General features: G+C 49.5%; 10 protein-coding genes across 15 annotated transcripts; 5 read left to right on the top strand and 5 right to left on the bottom strand.

The window, feature by feature from the left end:
• Positions 1-439: 439 nt before the first annotated feature.
• FOIG_06462 (uncharacterized protein) lies at positions 440-1,464 on the bottom strand (the record flags this gene model as incomplete). The annotated part of the gene is made up of 2 exons (XM_031205540.1): positions 440-1,266; positions 1,314-1,464. 2 exons carry the CDS (start codon positions 1,462-1,464, stop codon positions 440-442), a joined length of 978 nt encoding a protein of 325 aa, XP_031064264.1.
• Positions 1,465-2,050: 586 nt separating this feature from the next.
• On the bottom strand, positions 2,051-3,962 carry FOIG_06463 (uncharacterized protein; the record flags this gene model as incomplete). Its single annotated transcript, XM_031205541.1, has 3 exons — positions 2,051-3,403; positions 3,455-3,773; positions 3,823-3,962. 3 exons carry the CDS (start codon positions 3,960-3,962, stop codon positions 2,051-2,053), a joined length of 1,812 nt encoding a protein of 603 aa, XP_031064265.1.
• Positions 3,963-4,861: 899 nt separating this feature from the next.
• Positions 4,862-5,276, top strand: FOIG_06464 (uncharacterized protein; the record flags this gene model as incomplete). Its single annotated transcript, XM_031205542.1, has 2 exons — positions 4,862-5,098; positions 5,148-5,276. The coding sequence occupies 2 exons, from the start codon at positions 4,862-4,864 to the stop codon at positions 5,274-5,276; spliced, it is 366 nt and encodes a 121-aa protein (XP_031064266.1).
• Positions 5,277-5,493: 217 nt separating this feature from the next.
• FOIG_06465 (uncharacterized protein) lies at positions 5,494-7,479 on the bottom strand. 2 transcript variants are annotated; one of them, XM_031205543.1, is made up of 6 exons: positions 7,347-7,479; positions 7,227-7,297; positions 7,045-7,175; positions 6,871-6,993; positions 5,971-6,820; positions 5,494-5,924 (listed from the first exon to the last, which is right to left on the bottom strand). In XM_031205543.1, exons 1-6 carry the CDS (start codon positions 7,366-7,368, stop codon positions 5,694-5,696), a joined length of 1,428 nt encoding a protein of 475 aa, XP_031064267.1. In that variant the 5' UTR covers positions 7,369-7,479; the 3' UTR covers positions 5,494-5,693. The 2 variants fall into 2 exon arrangements, with proteins under 2 accessions (XP_031064267.1, XP_031064268.1); XM_031205544.1 differs by having other exon boundaries at positions 5,494-6,820; positions 7,347-7,475.
• Positions 7,480-8,026: 547 nt separating this feature from the next.
• Positions 8,027-10,418, top strand: FOIG_06466 (uncharacterized protein). Of its 3 annotated transcripts, none has more exons than XM_031205546.1 (5): positions 8,027-8,318; positions 8,368-8,967; positions 9,023-9,676; positions 9,732-9,869; positions 9,923-10,418. In XM_031205546.1, the coding sequence occupies exons 2-5, from the start codon at positions 8,842-8,844 to the stop codon at positions 10,232-10,234; spliced, it is 1,230 nt and encodes a 409-aa protein (XP_031064270.1). In that variant the 5' UTR covers positions 8,027-8,318; positions 8,368-8,841; the 3' UTR covers positions 10,235-10,418. The 3 variants fall into 3 exon arrangements, with proteins under 3 accessions (XP_031064270.1, XP_031064271.1, XP_031064269.1); XM_031205547.1 differs by having other exon boundaries at positions 8,027-8,293; XM_031205545.1 differs by having other exon boundaries at positions 8,027-8,967.
• Positions 10,419-10,937: 519 nt separating this feature from the next.
• Positions 10,938-12,155, bottom strand: FOIG_06467 (ATP-dependent Clp protease, protease subunit). 3 transcript variants are annotated; one of them, XM_031205548.1, is made up of 5 exons: positions 11,884-12,155; positions 11,815-11,833; positions 11,739-11,764; positions 11,550-11,691; positions 10,938-11,499 (listed from the first exon to the last, which is right to left on the bottom strand). In XM_031205548.1, the coding sequence occupies exons 1-5, from the start codon at positions 12,025-12,027 to the stop codon at positions 11,048-11,050; spliced, it is 783 nt and encodes a 260-aa protein (XP_031064272.1). In that variant the 5' UTR covers positions 12,028-12,155; the 3' UTR covers positions 10,938-11,047. The 3 variants fall into 3 exon arrangements, with proteins under 3 accessions (XP_031064272.1, XP_031064273.1, XP_031064274.1); XM_031205549.1 differs by having other exon boundaries at positions 11,739-11,833; XM_031205550.1 differs by having other exon boundaries at positions 10,938-11,691; positions 11,739-11,833.
• FOIG_06468 (uncharacterized protein) lies at positions 12,152-13,640 on the top strand. The gene has a single exon (XM_031205551.1). It carries the CDS (start codon positions 12,227-12,229, stop codon positions 13,583-13,585), a length of 1,359 nt encoding a protein of 452 aa, XP_031064275.1. The 5' UTR covers positions 12,152-12,226; the 3' UTR covers positions 13,586-13,640.
• Positions 13,641-13,761: 121 nt separating this feature from the next.
• Positions 13,762-15,051, top strand: FOIG_06469 (uncharacterized protein). Its single transcript, XM_031205552.1, has one exon. It carries the CDS (start codon positions 14,055-14,057, stop codon positions 14,838-14,840), a length of 786 nt encoding a protein of 261 aa, XP_031064276.1. The 5' UTR covers positions 13,762-14,054; the 3' UTR covers positions 14,841-15,051.
• Positions 15,052-15,432: 381 nt separating this feature from the next.
• On the top strand, positions 15,433-18,696 carry FOIG_06470 (dihydroxy-acid dehydratase, mitochondrial). Its single transcript, XM_031205553.1, has 2 exons — positions 15,433-15,694; positions 15,763-18,696. Exons 1-2 carry the CDS (start codon positions 15,627-15,629, stop codon positions 17,489-17,491), a joined length of 1,797 nt encoding a protein of 598 aa, XP_031064277.1. The 5' UTR covers positions 15,433-15,626; the 3' UTR covers positions 17,492-18,696.
• On the bottom strand, positions 15,695-19,140 carry FOIG_06471 (uncharacterized protein). The gene is made up of 2 exons (XM_031205554.1): positions 18,888-19,140; positions 15,695-18,839 (listed from the first exon to the last, which is right to left on the bottom strand). The coding sequence occupies exons 1-2, from the start codon at positions 18,916-18,918 to the stop codon at positions 17,902-17,904; spliced, it is 969 nt and encodes a 322-aa protein (XP_031064278.1). The 5' UTR covers positions 18,919-19,140; the 3' UTR covers positions 15,695-17,901.
• Between the last annotated feature and the right edge of the window lie 98 nt (positions 19,141-19,238).

Here is a 19,238-nt window from a genome sequence, read left to right on the forward strand (position 1 = left end):
GAGAAATGTTCTTAGCTGAATTGATGGTGGCCTGATAGTAGACATCCGACTCGCAACTCGGTTTACAACGGGGTGTTCATGATGAATACCAGACTAACAATTCCGACCCTTTGATCCGGGACATGATTCGGTAGTGAGACTAGACAAAAGAAGATGAGAGCTGGAGAGCTTCACCTGTAGGGGCAAAATGACTGAAATCGTGAAGTACGAAGCATCAGTGACAATTCAGAGTCGAGATTTTATTGTTAAAGTCTGCAGTCTTACATGCACTATTGTTGGGATGTCAATATAAACAGATAAACAGAGTTTGCTTAAAGTGTTAAATGTTGAACATCGAGATGAAATGTCTTTCAATAGTCTTGATTTCTTTCATTCATATGCTTTTCCGTTTATATTTCTTTCAAGTAAGATCGTATTTTATCATCTCCAAAACACCCGTCTAGATATTCTCCTCCCTCTTACCAAGACCCTTCTCAACAGCTGACAAAGGCTCAACAACCTTGTAAATCCACTCCTGCTTACTTTCATCGCTATACTTAGGATAAGGTCGTCTGCAATGGCAACTCTCGAGAGGATATCCTCGGAGCTTAGCAACAACCCACTTGGTACCGTTGATACCACCCTTGGCAAATCCCCATTCCATCTTTGCCAGCTCAAGCTGTGCAGCTTCAGCCTCTTTTGTCTTGCCAGCCTTGTACAAATCGTAGATCTGCAGACAGGTCTTGGGATACAAGTTCGCGACACCGGTGATGGTGCCTGTGCCTCCGACAGAGAGAGCGGGAACGAGCCAGTCGCTCTGTCCAGCGAGAGCAAAGAAGTCTTCGGACTTGAACTGAGCTGCTATGCGAGAAACCTTTGCGATACCACCACATGTCAACTTCACGCCGACAATGTTAGGGTGCTGGCCCAGGCGCTCGAGCATCTCTGAGTTGACGTCAAGGCCAGCGACAACGCCAGGGAAGTTGTAGATGACGACGGGAACAGGGCTCGCCTCGGCAAGCTCTTCGAAGAAAGCCACGATGGCATCTTGTGTCATAGCGAAGTGGAAGTAGCTGGGAGTGAGAACGAGGACAAAGTCGGCGCCAGCTTCCTTGGCGAGCTTTGTCTCGTTGATGGCATCTCGTGTGGTTTGTGATGAGGTGCCCAATGTGATTGTGATATCGGGACGGCCGAGGGAGACTGCGAGCTCTCGAGTGGTTCGGACGAGCTGTGACTTTTCGGCGGCTGAGAGTGTGACGGCCTCTCCGTTTGTTCCAGCAATAACGACTGCAGTTTGTTAGTTTGGTTCATGTGAAGCATTCGTCTGAACATACTTCCGTCAAGACCAGAGTTTATCAAGAACTCGATATGCTTCTTCTGCACGTCCCAGTCGATCTCTTGGTTGGCATCATTGGCAAACCAAGTCAGAGAGGGAACGTGAATTCCGCCAGGGAATGACTTGCTCGTTGTCGCGATTGAGCCCATTGTGAATAATTGAGATTAGATGTTGGGATACTGCTTGTTCAGATCACAAGATGTTGGAATGAAGAATGAAGAACAAGATCAGAGCAGGAGATGATCAATCGTCTCAAGATCAATGGGGAGGGTTTTGTTCCACACTCCGACATTGTGGGGATATTCTTTCTGCCCCCATCGGATCCATGGGTATCATGCCACGTCCCATGCGGAGATCTATGGAATTCATGACCATGATGGTTTGTCGGTTCGTCCAAGTGCCAAGACCCATCCCCAGCTTCATCCACTTTAGCATCATGCGGGGAAGTTGGAGACAGCCACATCCGATCGGCTCGACGAGTGTGGGTGGGGCATCGAGCCGACCGTCAGCGCGAACTGTTGAAGAACAAGAGAAGCAATCCATGCCAAGTCGCATGATATTAGTGGCATGAGCCATGTGAACTAGTTCGTCCCGATATGCCGGATGCATATGCGAAGCTAAATTGTACTTGGAGTTGCTGAAAGGTTGGTGAGCGACCATTGGTGGTAATCCATTGGCGATGTTCCGTGCTCTTCCAGAAAGCAAGCCGTTAGAAGCCGACCATGTTCAAATAACTCAGACAATGGCAAAGCATGAGTTGAAAACGGCATGCATCACGGCCCGGATATCCATTCGTGCCTTGGCAGCATCTTGTCGAGCTTGAACCTCTTCTAACACTTGCGCCGTGATGCGCGCGTTGCCAGCAACCTTCTCCATTCTGAGAATTTGAGTCTTTATCCACGCCTTTTCGTTGGCATCTTGCTCTTCAACTCCCAGCATCAGCAGCGGCCAGAGCATGTTGACGGGGAGCGTATCCTCAGGGTCCAAGTCCGCCACAATTTGTCTAGCGAGATTTCGGATCTGGTCCAACGCCTCAGACGCCTCCTTGGTCAGGGGAAGGTTCTTGTACGCAACTCGGTGGAGGTGGACTTTGCTTGCGTAATAGTTTGACAGGTACGTTCGAAATGCTCGTGTGATGACAAAAGCTAGATGCTTCGAGACGTGAGGCTCCTTTAGCTTGCCTGCCACAGCAAAGTCCATCAATGGTGGACGGTGTTCGTATAGAGTTCGCAAATCAGCCGCTATAACCGTACCGATGTTCATGACTTCGATTTCGTCTTCGACCGTCCCTCGAGAACGATGCCAGGGGTCTATCTTGGATATCCTCCCCATGAAGCTTTGGACTTTTTGGTAGAACACAACGCCAGGTTGATACAATACTTGAAACAACACGTCCTCAATGTCATCGGTGGGATCTTTCGAAACTTCTTCGGGCTCACCATCGAAACTCGCGGGTGATGCTTCTACCAAAAGAACTTCGTCGTCTTTAGTGAGAAAAAGACCAGAGCCACCAGCCGTCACCGCCCGACCATCAAGAAGTCGAATCCAAAGAAGCAACTGCTTCTCTACCGCTGTCAGGCCGTGCTTATTACTACTTTGGAAGAGCGTATATGCGCGCTTGAGATTTGAGTGCGCAGCATCGAGACGACTCTCCAAGATATCGATATAGCTGAGAAAGAATAATGCTGCGAGAAGGTATTCGCGTGCAGGGCTGTGTTCCGACATTGATGTGCCGTCATGGCTCGCGACCTCGGTAACGCCTCGCTGATAGTGATCCTCATCGCTCATAGTCCAGTTCCCATCGCGTCGAGAAAGAAGTAAATTCGAAAAGGCCATGATCGCGTGTCGCACCATGGGAGAAATGCTTGCCATTTCGACAACAGCTTGTCGCATGGACACCCACTTCTTCTGAGTCTCGACCTCAGCGATGATAGGGGGATTGACGGAGCTGGCGAAGAATTCCATCAACTTAGCACTCCCATCCGTAGTATCTTGGTCCCGACTACCATTGCTCTGTGACAGTGAGGGCGCTGGAAGTGGTGTCGCAAAAGCTGTCCTGTCAGGGAATGTGATCTGCGATTGAGCCGCCTTTTCGTGTCAGCACCGCCCGCGTAGATGTAGTCAATAGTTTCGTCTTACCAACATGTTTGGTTCCAACCCCTGATGCTGCTGTGTCTCTGGTGAGGCGTGTTGCCAAAAATCACCGTAGTCCCACATGAAACTTGCATAATCGAAGACTTCATCAACTGCATTTCCTGGTTGGAATACTGAGCTCCCCGGTGATGTATCGAAATTTGGTGATAGGTGCTGCTCGATAGATTGATCAGGGACTTCGGTGGAAGGCGCTTGTCTCCTTTGAACTCCTGATCGTTGCTGAGGTCGCCATTTGCACTCCATATTTAGTCTCTCGCAATGAGAGCATCGTGGTCTTTGCTCATCACATTTGACTTTTCTCCTCCTTCAAATTGATTAGATTTGAAGTCAGGTGATACAAATTCTATACATACTTGCATGTTAAACATCCCTCGCGTGAGCGGATCTGTCGTCGAGCCGAGGTCGCAGGTCTTGTATTTGATGGACTGTGGTTTTGAGGAGATACACCGCTTGGAAGGCGAGGAATGAGAGGTCGTCCACTGTTCATGTCCATTATGACGTCTTGCCGCTGAATTCATAAACGATCAAAGATGCTACAATGGCTGATCAGGTCAATTAAAGTTGATGTATAATGCAAGATGAGGAACCTAAATCCGTCACCTGACGCGGAAGAGCTCCGTTTGCATTTGCATTTGCGGGGCGCCTTCCAGAAGACCAGGAACCCGTGTCCCGGGCGACTAAAAGAAGGAACTGCTCAGGTACCTCTTCCTTGGGATCAACGATCTAATTAAAGTATTGTCATCGCCAGAATGGAATAAAAAGAGAATATCGGATAGTTCATGTTAAACTAAACCTTTTGCATCTTCTGATAACACGTCGCACCGTCTTTTGTGCCGAGTGACAAGTTTGACGACAGTGGACCTGCTAAGTCATTCTGGCATCCTTGGCGAGCGAGGCCCAAGCTGTCGGGACAGACTCTCAGGTAGACTTCATATCTTAAGTTCAGACCGGGAGTTGGCTATGAGAAAGAGCTTCACTTGCACAAAGGATCCCTTCGGAGATGGCTAAATTGGGCAGTGGTATTTCTCAACTCTTTCTAACGACGCCAATTAACCATTGGTTTATGACCACTGAATGCCTCATCTTGGAGCAGCCAGACTTACACCGAGTTCAACGAAACCCAATAACAGCCTTCGCGGCTCGTTCTTTCTGTCGCACAAATACAACGACGATGACTTTCAAAACTTGCACATGATTTGCCGCATTCTGTAACTCAATGTGCATCTATGTGACGTCAGGTTTCATGTGAAGGGTTAAAAATCAGTTGACTTTCGTTTTTGCTATAACTTCATCCTCTCGACTCAACCACCTAATTATCCTCATTTCCCAACACAACCCTCCATTTCTATCGACCTATCCTAACAAAGATTGAAACACCTCAAGTCGTTCGTCATGCCTACTCAAGAAGTGCTTAACCAGTGGGAAGCTTCTTCCCCAACTACTAAAAGCGAAGGCCCTCTTCAAGGCACATCAAACCGTTCGTCTCCCTCACGCATCATCTTCATCCTTCAGCTAACTTCGCCTGATCAAGCTCCCCAGTCCCTGGTCTCTAAACACGAGTGCTTTGCCGCACAACCCAACGCGGAAGTATGTCCGACTTATGACGATGGGCGTCTTGCGCTCGATCAGGTATTATAGTTCAAAGGTTTAGAGACTAAAGACTAAAAGGTTCCTTCAGGATCGCGTTCGCAATAGTGGTGCTCGTACGCCCGGCTCTATCCACGCCGACATCGTCGCACAGATAGAAGCGAAACGAGAGCGAATGGCCTCGGAGGAAGCGAAGAAGGACAAGAAGAAGTCAATATAAGAATACCACTGTGACGCGTATTTCTCAACGGCATATTCGATATCGAAAAGGGACTTGGTAGCGTCAAGTCTGGGGTTGTCCTGGTCGTTGATCATGGGCTATGAATCGAGCCTGACTTCCTGTTCGTAAAACGTTGCTCCGAATAGGCTTCTTTCGTCATTTTCAACTTGAATCTGTATCTCTGGTGGTATCATCTGATCACAAACAGTCCTATAACACGTGCGTGTAGATTGAACACAGTAAAACTTGAACAAAGCAGAAGCAGAAGAAACAGAACCCTTCGTGTCTGTTGCTACCCCAACTTGAAAGCAGTGAAGGGATATTGTCCAAGAGAATCGGTATATGTTTTCTATCAAGTGTTTTATACGTCTAAACATCTATAATCATATCAACAAAATGAACCGTCGCTCACCCCTTCTAATGACCCTGAGACAGGTTCACAACAGCCCATTTTCCGTTCCACGCCCACTTTCGAGCACCAGAATCGCCACCGCCGCCCTCCAGTTGCTTCAACTCCTCATCCTTACCCTCCGGAAGACCAACGACAACATCGGCCTTGCAAGTTCGCAAGGACAAGACGTTGACACCTGAAGAGGGACCCATGGGGCCGAGAGCCTCGATGAAAGGTGTGGTAGCGGGCCAAGCAGCCTGTCACAAGTCAGCATTGGTTTCAAACAAGATGGAGGTTACTTACATCAGCGACGAGCTTGCGGTAGTTCAGGTCGCCTTTGAAAATGACAAGCTCGGCTTCCTTGAGCTCCTCATGCAACTCAGGGTTCTCAGCGGGTAATCGCCAGAAGCTACCGCCATAAGTCCAGTATCGGTTAGGGCGGAGCATAAGCTGTCCCTCAGCATGGAACGTAGCCCACTCCTGGAATAGGAACTTAAGGTCCTTCTCGCCTTCCTCAGATAGAGGCTCAGGCTTCTTGCCTTGGAGTTCCTCATCCTCTGATGGTGTGTCGTATAGAGCACGAGGGTTGGCAACAGCGTTCAACAAGCCACTGAAATCGCTGGGCACAACGTCGGAGACGAACCAAGGGATGGACTTGGGTCGTAGGACGACTTGTGTGGCGAGACCAGCCGAGAGAAGATACCCAGCCAGAATCATATCGACATACAACTCGAAGCCAGCATTGTCGAGGACGATATCAACGCGACGCTCCTTCTTGCCCTCAGCTTGCGCTTTCTTGAGAATGTCAAACGCCTTAGGAAGATCATTCACCAAGATGTTCTTCTCAGCCGCCTTACGAGCCTCAGAACCCTGGAGTTTCTGTATATCCTCATATGTCAAGTTTGTAAGGAGTGACAAGTCTGTGGCATTTCCCCAAAGGCAAATCTCAAACATCTCCTGGAACAGAGTCTTCTCAGCTTTAGGATCATGTGTTGAGTCCTTATCAGCGCGGAGCTGCTCAACTAATTGTCTATAGTTGCTAGCGAGCTCGAGAACGGCGGGCCTTGATGATCGGAATGTGTCCATCTTCTGTCGGGCGAAAAGATCGTAGGATTTCCAGTGTTCGGTCATGCGGAACATGGCCGCGATGCGTCTGAATATTGTGAGCGGCGCATGTAGAGAGTTCTTGTCGCATGGACTTACCTGTATAGGTAGCATTCGGAGAACAGCCATGGTACATCGTACCAGTGAGCATCGGGGCCAAGAGCCTCAAGCTCCTTGTTATATGTCTCGATCTCTTCCGTGAATCCATCGTCGGGGAGGGGACTACGCAGTCAGCCGTGGTGTTCTTCTCTGCGCGACACAAGTATATCGTACCTGAGCTTTCGGTCATGCTCAACCTCGTACTTGAGATTGGCGAGTTGCTCGATAATCTTCTTGCCCTCCGCTAGTTTCTCGGGATCACTGGTCTTGGTAACGGCGCGGTAGACATCGTCAATTCCTTGGGTCTAGTTGAGAGTTAGAGAGTGCCTCGCACGCGGTACATACAGGAGTCTAGCCAGAATGACAGGCCATCGCCTCTTGACGGATTCACTGGCGAACGAGGTAGGATCGCTCGTTTTGTATTGGGCTGTCGGCGGAGTCAGTCGCGTTCGAAGGTAGAGTCGAGAAGCACATACGGGTCTTGGTGTCGTGCTCCATTCTGCTATCTTTCGCACCAACGAGATATGAAGAGGAGGGAGAATAATCTTTCTGCTGATCGGTCTTGAAGATCTTCAGGGAGCAATTATTTAAAGGTCTGGTCCGCCATCATGGAAGCGGAGGGGTACGCGGGGCACTTTTTTGGTGGGGTTCAACATGAACGGTCTCGAATCTGACGTCAGGAACAATTTTGAATGCCGAGCTTGTCGGAAAACACCATGAGAGGCTAGACCTGACTACTGAGGCTTGGAGGAGCTGTCTAATTGCCTGATTAGGAAATAAAGTCATGAGTAATTAGCTAAAGATATTTTGGATGACTGATATTTACTTATGATTGCCCAAGTCTGTTACAAATGATACTTCATTCGGTCATGATAAGGACGATTTGCCGGCCTAGCCAGTTCGTCTATCTCTCTATGGGCCCCCCTTAAGGTTCGTTGTGTAAGTAACCTGAGACTCTATACCTTAGACTATCCATGAGTATGTTTCGAAACCGCATGTCTCCGTTTCCTGAAATTTGCCTCTCTGGCTCGCTCTCAGCTAGCCTGAGCAACAATTGCAGCTGGGTGGGCAGACACCCTTGATCATGCGATCGGTTGATACTCTTGGTGAACTTTCTCGAGATCTCTCTTCTTCACCTGGTTGGCTTCGTCTTCGCCTCTTCTCTAGCCTATGTCTCTATTGATCACAATGATCGCCATCAAGGTCCTAAGAGTGTATTCTTTCTGTATCTGTTCCGCACTTCAGCTGTAATGTCGGTCCGAATATCATCAGCTGCATGTTTCTGTTTACCCAAGATCCGCACCACTCAACTGGCACGTTCATCCCGACTACCCTGCCCACGTCTCAATTAAGAAGAAACATACCAGGTAGTAACAGTTCATCCGACCTGAGAAAAACGCATTGAATCGACTGTTTCAACAAGGTTGTTTAAGTTTACATCATGTTTGGTCCGCTTATGAAAGGGTCACCAAAAGGTTTCGCTAATCCTCAACCCAGTAGGGAAATACTAGCTACACCTCCGATTGGCCCGCAAGTTCAATCATCAACCTCACTTTGGAACAGCACCATTCAATTCATCGAACGACTTCAAATACGCCACGCAAAGGAAGGTAGTACTCGGCTTGATCCTCGGTGGATCACCAACGCTGAAGCGGTAAAAGAAGTGCATTTTTCCATCTGGGGAAAACGGGAGTTGGCGATGAGCCGCGCCAATTAATAGGAGTTGGGCGTCGTGTGATTTGTTGATCAATTCCGATCTGAGACTTTCCCCGGACTTGTTTTTGTGGAGGTATCGACTTATACGAGTTTAACCAGCGGTTGTCTTATTAGCCGGCAGCTCAAGCATTATGAAGTGCCGTAACGGAATTAGACGATCATGTTCATGGGTCAAGTGTATTTAAGGAACATGTTTCCAGTGCCTTTTCAGTTGATATCTTGTACATACTCAATCACAATTCTGGTGTCTTTGCGATGTTCTTCAATACTCAATCTCTCGGTGTCGTGGCTCTGGCCGGATTAGCCACGGCTGTCCCTTCACGAAATCATCTTCAAACTCGTGAAGTTGGAAAGCTTCCTGCTCTTGGCTGGAACGGCTGGGTGGGCTCCTCTCAGGTCTATCATAACATGCGTTAGTCACTAACACTACAGCCAGAATCAAGGACAATGTAACGCAGCCAGCGAGAAAGTTGCCCTTGCTACAGCCAAGACTTTTATCAACCTTGGTCTCAAGGATGCTGGATACCAATACGTCAACATTGATGACTGCTGGTCTACAAAGCAGCGTGACTCCAAAGGCAATCTTGTTCCTGACCCTGCAAAGTGGCCAAGAGGTATCAAGCCAGTCGCCGATGAGATCCACGCAATGGGTCTCAAGTTCGGTCTTTATGGTGACGGCGGAGCCAAGACTTGCGCAGGTTATCCAGGAAGTCAAGGCCACGAGCAGCAAGACGCAAATCTTCTTGCCAGCTGGGGTGTTGACTACTGGAAGTACGACAACTGCTACACACCCTGCAACACAGGCAACGGTGCCGATATCCAGACATGCCCCAACAACCAAGCTCCTAGCTCTAGGCCTCGATATGAGAAGATGAGGGATCTTCTTCGCGCTACAGGAAGGGACATCCTCTATTCGCTTTGCAACTGGGGTTATGATGAGGTTTGGACTTGGGGTGCTCAGGTTGGACACATGTGGCGAATGAGCCAGGACAACTGGGGCAAATGGGCGGATGTTGTCCGTATTGCTAACCAGGCGGCACCTATCCTGAAGTACACTGTACCAGGCCACTACAATGATCTCGATATGATGGTGAGTCTTGACCCTAACTTGGCTTTGAGTGAGTATGGGGCTGACCAAAACCTAGATCCTTGCCAATGGTGCTCTTACTCCTGCTGAGGAGCGAACACACTTTGCCATCTGGTGTATTACCAAGTCCCCTATCATTCTCGGAACAGACATGACCAAGCTTAACAGCGATGAGGTCAAGTTGATCACAAACAAGGTACCTACAACCACTTTCTCAGCCGCTGAAAACATCTACTAACTATGCTCCAGGGCCTTCTCGCCGTCAACCAAGACTCGCTCTCCAAGCCTGCTGTGCCTTTCACTCCTCCCAACACTCCCGCCAAGGGAAGCAGCGAGATCTACCCTTACTGGTCCGGGCCCATCTCAACCGGAACAGTTGTCGCCATCGTCGCTAGCAAAGGCAACTTGAACACTCAGTTGAACCTCAAGGACGTTCCAGGACTTAAGGATATGGAGTACTCGTGGACTGAGCTTCTGACTGGTGCTAAAGGAAAGGGCAAGACTGTCTCAGCCAACTTGCAGACACACGATGTTGCGGTCTTCCGCATCGACCACAACTAAACAAACGAATTGGTTACTTTTCAAAGAGTACATATTTTGAGAGCGTATCTACGATTCTACGTACAAAGATTGGTTGGAGGATGCTGCCACACAAAATCTATAAGTGGGTGGACAGTCAGTATATAGCGTGAACCTTGGTTCAACTCAAATCTTCTCATAAACTCTGTCTTTCTTTATCGACCGAACTTGAACAACACGAACATTAAATAGCCTGGTGCCCATGTCTGGTAATGAATACCTGTTGGCAGATATGGCGAGTGTTTCCTCTCGCTGCCAACAAACTGAATAGGCAGCCACAATCCTCTCCAGCGTGGGATTCGTTGTATTAGGCGAACTTCCACAGCAGCCGCTGTGCACCATGTCGAAGAGCACAGCAACCTTGATGCCATTTTTAACAAAATATCACACATTTGTTGCTTCAAATTTGAGAAAAGATAGAGTAGTATCCAAGGGTGCGTTTTCTCTACGGAGGAGTGCAAACATTGAAGCTACCCTGCACCGTGACTTCGTCTCCCTAGGATCATTGAAGTGTTCTGACAGGGATGCATCGCTCTCTAAGACATTGGTATATGGTTATCCTGTTACGCCTCGTGGTTAGATACGTAGGAATGTATGTTTATTATACTTAGGATTTGACTCCTGGTGAGAGGTTTGGTTCCAGGAGCAGTACCTGGGGTCACTGCTCTTGAACACAGGAGAAGAGCCTGAGCGTGGGTACGGTCTCAAGAATGAATGTTCAGAAGCAAACCTGGGAATGCATTTCATAAACGCTTGTTAGCAATAATATACATCTTCAACACAAAAGTCCAAGCCTCAACTCGTCTGGGGTGTATCAGCCCCTCCCTGCTTCTCTTCCTTCTCCTTCTTCTCTTGCTCCGACTCGGGCCTCTTCGTCAAAATCTCATCGATAACTCCGAGTTCCAAAGCCTCTTCCGGCGACAGATATTTATCCCGTTCCATCAGATCATTAATCTCCTCAAGAGAATACTTTTCATGACCCTTTGCCTTATTGAGATGATACTGCATGATTCTATTCGACTGTTCCCGTGTCTTCTGGATCTGGTTTGCGTAAATCATGATATCGGATGCTTGACCTCGAGTACCACCGAGTGGTTGATGGATCATGATCGAGCTGTGGGGGAGAGAGAATCGCTTGCCTGCTTCACCTCCTGCGAGGAGGATGGCGGCCATTGACGCAGCACCGCCGACACACACTGTTGATACTGGTGACTTGATGTATGTCATGGTATCGTAGATCGCCATTCCTGTGCTCCTTGTGAGTCTCGATTGTGAATTGGTTGTTGAGCGAACCTACCTGAGGTGACGGAACCACCAGGAGAGTTGATGTACATCGTGATCGGCTTATCGGGGGTATCGGACTCGAGCCAAAGCAGCTGTGACACGATCGAAGCGGACATGTAGTCGTTAACTTCACCATTTAGGACGACGATGCGTTCCTAGAACTATTAGTAACGATAGCTCGATGGCTAGAGCTTGTCCTCACCTGTAGTAGCTTGGAAAAGATATCCCCTATAACCCATCAGCTTCTTGAACCATTTGCGACACCAATCCGAACAAACATGTTTTTCTTCCGGCAGCCTGGAATTGTTAGCTGCGCGAAGGCACCAGATTGGACTCAGGTAGCTTACCGACGACTCCTCGATGTAGGGCATGGGAATGTTGCCCATTGGTGACATTGGCGAGTTTCCGGAAGAACTGGAGAAGCCAAAAGCTCTCACATGTTGTTGCGACACGCCGCGCAGTACGCGCAACGTTCTTGGCCGTAGAAACATGGTCGCGAATTTATGTGAACGGTGATGTAAGTTTACGGACCGGGGCCGGGCGGAAGTGGTGGGGGAAGCTTTACGAAGCTGGGGCTCTTATCGATAACGATCCGACCCCGGGAGAAATTTAGCTGTTCATCCTCAAACGCTTTGCGACAAACAAGCACCACAAGTCGACGATGAGCTGGTCATAACAACACGAGACATCATGAAGAGATACACAAAGGCCTGCTCTGGCCATATTCGAACTTCTGGATTGACGATCAATTGCCAAAAACGATGGGTTTCTTACGACAAATCCGAATTGAGCAAAATGGCCCTCTTGAATCAAATCGAATCGGAACTTGATCGACTAGCGAGCGGCAAACGAGCGAGAATCCATCCTGAAGACAAGACTGTAGACACAGATGCCGGAAGGTTACCAATATCTCCCGTGATGGACTATAAGTTCATGCAGGCAAGACGACGTACGAAGAAAGCGATGCCCACGGCCATATCAGGACAATTTCGGAAGAAGCTGTCAAATAACCCATACGCGGAAGCATTGATAGGTCCGACAAGGTGGTGCAAGAATACGAACGCTTGCCTCCCCAGGCACTTCTTGCAGGACTTCGAATTGGTCGAGCACCCAGATCCCGAGCAGACGAGCCACTGGTGGGCACCAGGCCCATTTTCTTTCTTAAGAGTCAAGCCGACAAGAGAAGAGCGAGAGGTGGAGATGGAGTCCAATGACTTGAAATCAATATGGAGAGGGATTGAACGGGCGCGGAGGCAGATCGGACTTGTACAAAACGAAATCGCGAAAATGGCTACAGAAGCCAGTTCAACGAGAGCCGACATATCAGCGGAAGCCAAAACAACGCCAGCCCAAGCAACACCAGGAGACGCAGGTGCCGAAGCTGAGACAAGCACAGAAGTAGGCGTTGAGGATGTGGAAACAAACGAAGGACTGATAGAACGACGAGCGCGCATCGTCGCCTACACTCTCGCGCGCAAAAGTCTGATCGATATGATTGGAGGAATCGAAGGAAACAAGAGTAGCAAGAGTTATCAAGCAAGGATGGGTGGCCACCAAGGCATGGCAAACCTTCCATATGGTACCAACTCAAAGGTTTTCCGAGTAGACATGGGCGATGTACTTCTTGGGATGTTGCGACGTGTGGCTGTTGATACGCTCATCACACGTTCTTGCAGGGAAGGTTTATGGGCGCCACACAAATTCATAAGGCCAGTTGCCAGCTGGGAAGAGGCGAAGAGAATTCCAGGAGGTGGAGCAATCCTTTATATCCCGAAAGAGGATATGGAAGACATGAACAGTTATGCGACTCTCGATATAGAAGATGCTTCTTATGCCAGTAAGATGGCAGTTCATGATCTGCGATACTTACTAGGAGAAGGAGAGGTTGAGAGGTTGAGAGAGAAGTCAGAGGTATTCCGAGACCATGAGATTTTGGTGTTGAAGAACTTTAGAAGTGGAAGCATGAGAGCTTTGCATTTGCTTCTCTGGAGACTACAGGGATACTTGGCGTTGCCTCAAGTTGGGCCCATTGAGGCAAGACAATACTAAGGATTGTAAGATAGAAATGAGATACCATAAATATGAACAATCAGATGAAGCGTATTGTGTGCCGCGTGAGATATGATGCTTGTCCGGCCGGCCTCCAATCACGGCCCGGCCCCGCAATTACCGATGGCGCCAGGTGTCACCGCCGCCGATAGGCTCCGAAGGTCATAAATCCGATACGAGTTAGACTTGGTAGCACAACGCTGTGATTATTTGTTCGGTACCCGTGTATCGGACCTGTTAGATATCCAATTGTTCTTTGCATTTATTTTTGAAGAATACTCTTTTCTTCTCATTTGAGCGAATTATTGTTCAGCATTTAAGACTGCAGGATTTGATCTCAGCATACCTTCCTAGATAAGGATCACGCTCAGCGAAGTTCTTACTCTCACTCACCAAACACAACTCAGGTGATAACCAAGCACAACGAAAATTGCAATCAAAAAGATCAAATCAACAGTGGAAATTGACCATGGACACAAACCCTGAAATAGTCCAGCCTGCGGACTGGCAGACTGGCGAAGCTGTCCCAGCCTTTCTCATCCACGATGGCGGCGGCACCACATTCTCATACCACTGCTTAGAACCTCTCCGTCGTCCAGTCTACGGCATTTACAACCCCAAATTTCACAGCGGCGAGCCCTTCGACGGTGGTCTCAGCGACATGGCCCGTCTCTACACAGGCTGGATCAAAGAAACCGTCGAGAAGCCCGACTTTCCCAGACGTCGCAACGCAGCTGGAAAGATCCGACTCCTTCTTGGCGGATGGAGCATGGGCGGTCACTTGAGTCTCGAAATCGCAAAGCAGCTTGAAGATTCCAACATTGAAGTCATCGGAATTCTCATGGTTGACACAATCTACCCTCATAAATTCTCTAGCGAAAAGCGCAAGATGCCTGGTGAAGACTCCAAGGAGGGAAAGAACAAGAACCAGATCCTCGCGGATCTAGCCATGGCCGATGCTCGCCGTATGATTCAAGCTTGGACACCTCCGGCCTGGGAGGCAGGACGTCGGCCCCGGGTTAGTCTCCTCCGGGCCAAGAAGGCCGTGCCCACGGAGAACGGGACTGATATTGTGGACTTGAGCCGTGAGGAGCGGAATCTGGGGTGGGATATGTACGACAAGAACTTTTTTGCTGATGTGGTAGATATTGAGGGACATCACTATGAGGTTTTCAAGTTTGAGTTCATTGAGGATATTTCGAAGAAGATCAAGAAGGCACTGGATGATTTGGAGTGGGTTGCCTTGGATGGTTGAATGTTGTTCAGTGAGGAGAAGCTCAACGTCTCGACATGGGATCTTGAAGACTGAGACGAAGACATGGTCCATGGTTTGGCTGTTTATGCGGGCTTGTACTGATGGTTATTAGAACACGAATGAGACCTGGTAGAATTAGAGACAAGAGTACAAAGTCATAGAAACATGAAACTACATTCAGAACAATAAACACTCCGATGATGTAGCAGGGGTCTGTATGGTCCGCCGGTGTCGCTCTCAATTGGTGACAAGGATGACAATACCATGTATTCTCTACTCAACTTCGACAACCTGAATGTAGGATAGAAATAGCATCTAAATGTAATCAAAGAGACTCACACGAAGAGGCCGGATCCTCGGCATCATGGACGATCTTACATTGCATCCGTAGCTTGAATCACACAAGTTCAGTGGATAACTCTATTCAAAGTGGACTCCAACGCTTAAGCCTCCTCCGGACTTGAAGCACCTCCCCCGAAGAGCCATCTCCATGAGGTCACCCAACCAATCAAAACACTCCAATTGTCATGCGGGGAGCTCTTCGCACCCTGGGCTGGGGACGTCTTCCCCCCTCTCCCAGTCACAGGGAAGAGCACAGGGAACCTAAATTTTGGGAAACAAAACCGCAGCCGACATCGCAAACCAGAAAAAGTCCACAAACTCATCCCACCGCTTTTACTCAGGCGTCGGACTCTCTTCATACGCAATTTGAGTTTGTGGTTGAAGCTTCAATTGACGTTTTTCTTTTCCCCTTTTCCCGAGTGAAAAAGATTAAACGTCGTCATTATGCTTTCGAGGTCGTTGTTGAGGTCTAGAGCTGTGGGAGCTTTCCCCCTCTCTGCGAGGAGCAATGGGTAAGTTATTCCATCTCGAACAGTCAATTGAAAGCTCAATTTACTTCTGAATACTGACTCCTCTACAGCCGCTTCTTCTCCGCCTCTGCCCTCCGCGCCGATGACAAGCTCAACAAGGTCTCCGCCAACATCACCCAGCCCAAGGCCCAGGGCGCATCCCAGGCTATGCTCTACGCCACTGGTCTTTCAGAGGATGACATGAACAAGGCTCAGGTTGGTATCTCGTCCGTCTGGTACGAGGGCAACCCTTGTAACATGCACCTCATGGACCTCTCCGCCGTCGTCAAGGAGTCCGTCGCCAAGGCTGGTCTTATTCCCTACCGATTCAACACCATTGGTGTCTCTGATGGTATTTCCATGGGCACAACTGGTATGCGATACTCTCTCCAGAGTCGAGAGATTATCGCCGATAGTATTGAGACTGTCATGAACGGTCAGTGGTATGACGGAAACATCAGCTTGCCTGGTTGCGACAAGAACATGCCCGGTGTTGCCATCGCAATGGGCCGTGTCAACCGTCCCAGCATCATGGTCTACGGTGGTACCATTCGTCCCGGCTGCACCAAGCAGGGCGAGTCCATCGATATCGTCTCTGCTTTCCAGGCCTACGGTCAATACATCACTGGTGAGATCACTGAGGAGCAGCGATTCGACATCATTCGAAACGCCTGCCCTGGTGGTGGTGCTTGTGGTGGCATGTACACTGCCAACACCATGGCCACCGCCCTTGAGACTCTCGGTCTCACTCTTCCCGGTAGCAGCAGCAGCCCTGCTGAGGATCCTAGCAAGAAGGCTGAGTGCGAGAGCGTTGGACCTGCTATTCGCAACATTCTCAAGGAGGACATTCGACCTCGTGACATCATGACTCGCCAGGCCTTCGAGAACGCCATGATCGTCACTACCATCCTTGGTGGCAGCACCAACGCCGTCCTGCACCTTATCGCCATTGCCGACTCTGTCGGTATTAAGCTCGACATTGAGGACTTCCAGAAGGTTTCCGACCGCACTCCCTTCCTTGCCGACCTGAAGCCCTCCGGAAAGTGGGTCATGGCCGATATGCACAAGATTGGCGGTACTCCCGCTCTTCTCAAGTTCCTGCTCAAGGAGGGTATCATTGACGGCTCTGGTATTACCGTTACTGGTAAGACCATGAAGCAGAATGTCGAGAACATGCCCGGGTTCCCTGAGGACCAGACCATCATCCGACCCCTGAGCAACCCCATCAAGCCTACCGGTCACATTCAGATCCTCCGCGGTTCTCTGGCCCCTGGTGGCTGTGTCGGTAAGATCACCGGTAAGGAGGGTCTTCGATTCGAGGGTAAGGCTCGTGTCTACGACTCTGAGCCCGATTTCATTGCCAGTCTCGAGGCTGGTGAGATCAAGAAGGGTGAGAAGACCGTTGTCATTATCCGATATGACGGTCCCAAGGGTGGTCCCGGTATGCCTGAGATGCTGAAGCCTTCTTCCGCCATCATGGGCGCTGGTCTCGGAAAGGACGTTGCCCTTCTCACTGACGGTCGTTTCTCTGGTGGTTCTCACGGTTTCATCATTGGCCACATCGTCCCTGAGGCTATGGAGGGTGGTCCCATCGCTCTCGTTGAGGACGGCGACACCATTGTCATCGACGCCGAGACCCGTGCTATCGATCTTGTTGTCCCTGAGGAGGAGGTTGCGCGACGTCGCAAGGCCTGGAAGGCTCCCGCTCCTCGATACACCAAGGGTACGCTGAGCAAGTACGCCCAGCTTGTGAGAAACGCCAGTGAGGGCTGTGTCACCGACAGTGGTCTCAAGAACTAAAAAGGCTCGCGAAAGCCAAAAAGAATTGTCAAATGTAACGATGTAATTCCTGTTTTAATGGGGTGGGAAAAGGCGAATTTAGAATTTTCTGGGTCAGAACTTATATCCCAATGTTTTTTTCGTTCTTAATGCCTTCAAAGTGCCTCCTCGCTAATACGTGAAAATGCTCTGGGCCGACAAGTCTACCTAACAAGCTATAACGTAGAATGCGCATCTTGAAATAACCAAAAAAAACAAAACACAAGAATACAACGCAAATCCACGAAAGATTGTGGGTATTAGGCCGACTGAACAGAATGACCTCCAATAGCTCCTTGCAATGCGAACTCCAAACACAGCTTCACTTCAAACGAAGCGGCCTCTCTGTTGATCGTATCAACCCTAGATTCTCCCAAATCTTCCATAAGTATTTATTTCTTTCCGTTCAAAGCGTCCACGAAGGCCGCCTTATCCTTCATTGTAAGTCCAACACGCTTGACGCGGCTTAGTCTGGCGAGTGCCTCGCCTACTCTATCAAGGACACGCTGCTCATCAGGGGAAACGCTGGAACTAGCGTCACCACGGTTGCGTAGCTCGGAAGAGGAAGATGTTACACCATTGGTCTTGGCGGCAGACGTGTTGATTTGGCCTTCAGCAATGCGCACACGAATGCACGTCGTCGGTCGAGAGAGGAGATCCCACAAGAAGCGGAACCACTTTCCAGGCACTGGTGTCGTAATGTCGGAGGGCGTGTATCGGATGCTAACAGGGAAGATATGGACGTCGGCTGGTGTTTGAAGGATGCTCGGGCTGAAAGGCAGAATAGCCTTGCCATTGGTGGTACCACATTCAGGGAAAACAGCGATAATCTGGCCCGGGTTGCTGTCCAAAAGGTCCTTGATCTCGACGAGTTTCGCATTTTTAGGGGGGCCAGTCTGCACAGGCGAGAGAGCTGCCAGAACAGCACCCAGCAAACTCACACGCTGCACCTTGCGAGTATCGGGGTACGAAATGGTAAAGATCGGGTCAAAAATAGCGGCGAGGTAGATCGCATCGATAGGGCTCGAGAAGTTGGCAGCGATAACTGAGCCAGGGTGCGGGAAACGCTCGCGGGGTTGGTCAGCGAGGGTGCCACGTTTGACACCGTCGAGCTGAAGGTCAACCCACCATATTCCCGGTATGGCCATCAATCCCCATAGTGCAACCTTTCTGAAGATAACTGGCAGCGGGAGGAAGTGGAAGAAGAGGAAGTAGCCGAGGAAGTAAGCGATGAAGAATGGGAGGCGGAAGAGGAAAAGAGCGGCGTGTGTGAATGTCGCGAGAGCTGATACGGGCGTCGAAACGGGAAGAAACGGCGCAATGCCCGTTGCTAAGAATGATTAGCATGTGAATATTATTAATCCTTGGAGAACTTTACCTCTGTCGCGAAATTGGCTGTATTTTTCCATATTGTTGGTGATCGTGTGTGAGACAAGACAAAGAGGACGAGCGGAGGGGTAAAGCTATCGAGACATGGAAGAGCTTGGGAGCTATCTCTTTATGTTGCTAGCGAGGTATGATGAAGGCGATTCGGGTGATCGTGACGAGGACTAATGAGACGGCGTTGCGAGGTCAGGTTCTGCGACAGCGCATCTACTGAACGTCATGTCATGGATCAAGGATGACATGTGAATGTGAATGTTAATATGTGGCCCCCACGTTAGTTGGCTTGTCTCGCGAAACATGGCCATCCATACCCGCACGGGTACCCGTGCAAATAAGGCTGCAC

Source organism: Fusarium odoratissimum (genome assembly GCF_000260195.1).
Source record: "Fusarium odoratissimum NRRL 54006 unplaced genomic scaffold supercont1.9, whole genome shotgun sequence".
In the NCBI taxonomy this organism is placed as follows: domain Eukaryota; kingdom Fungi; phylum Ascomycota; class Sordariomycetes; order Hypocreales; family Nectriaceae; genus Fusarium; species Fusarium odoratissimum.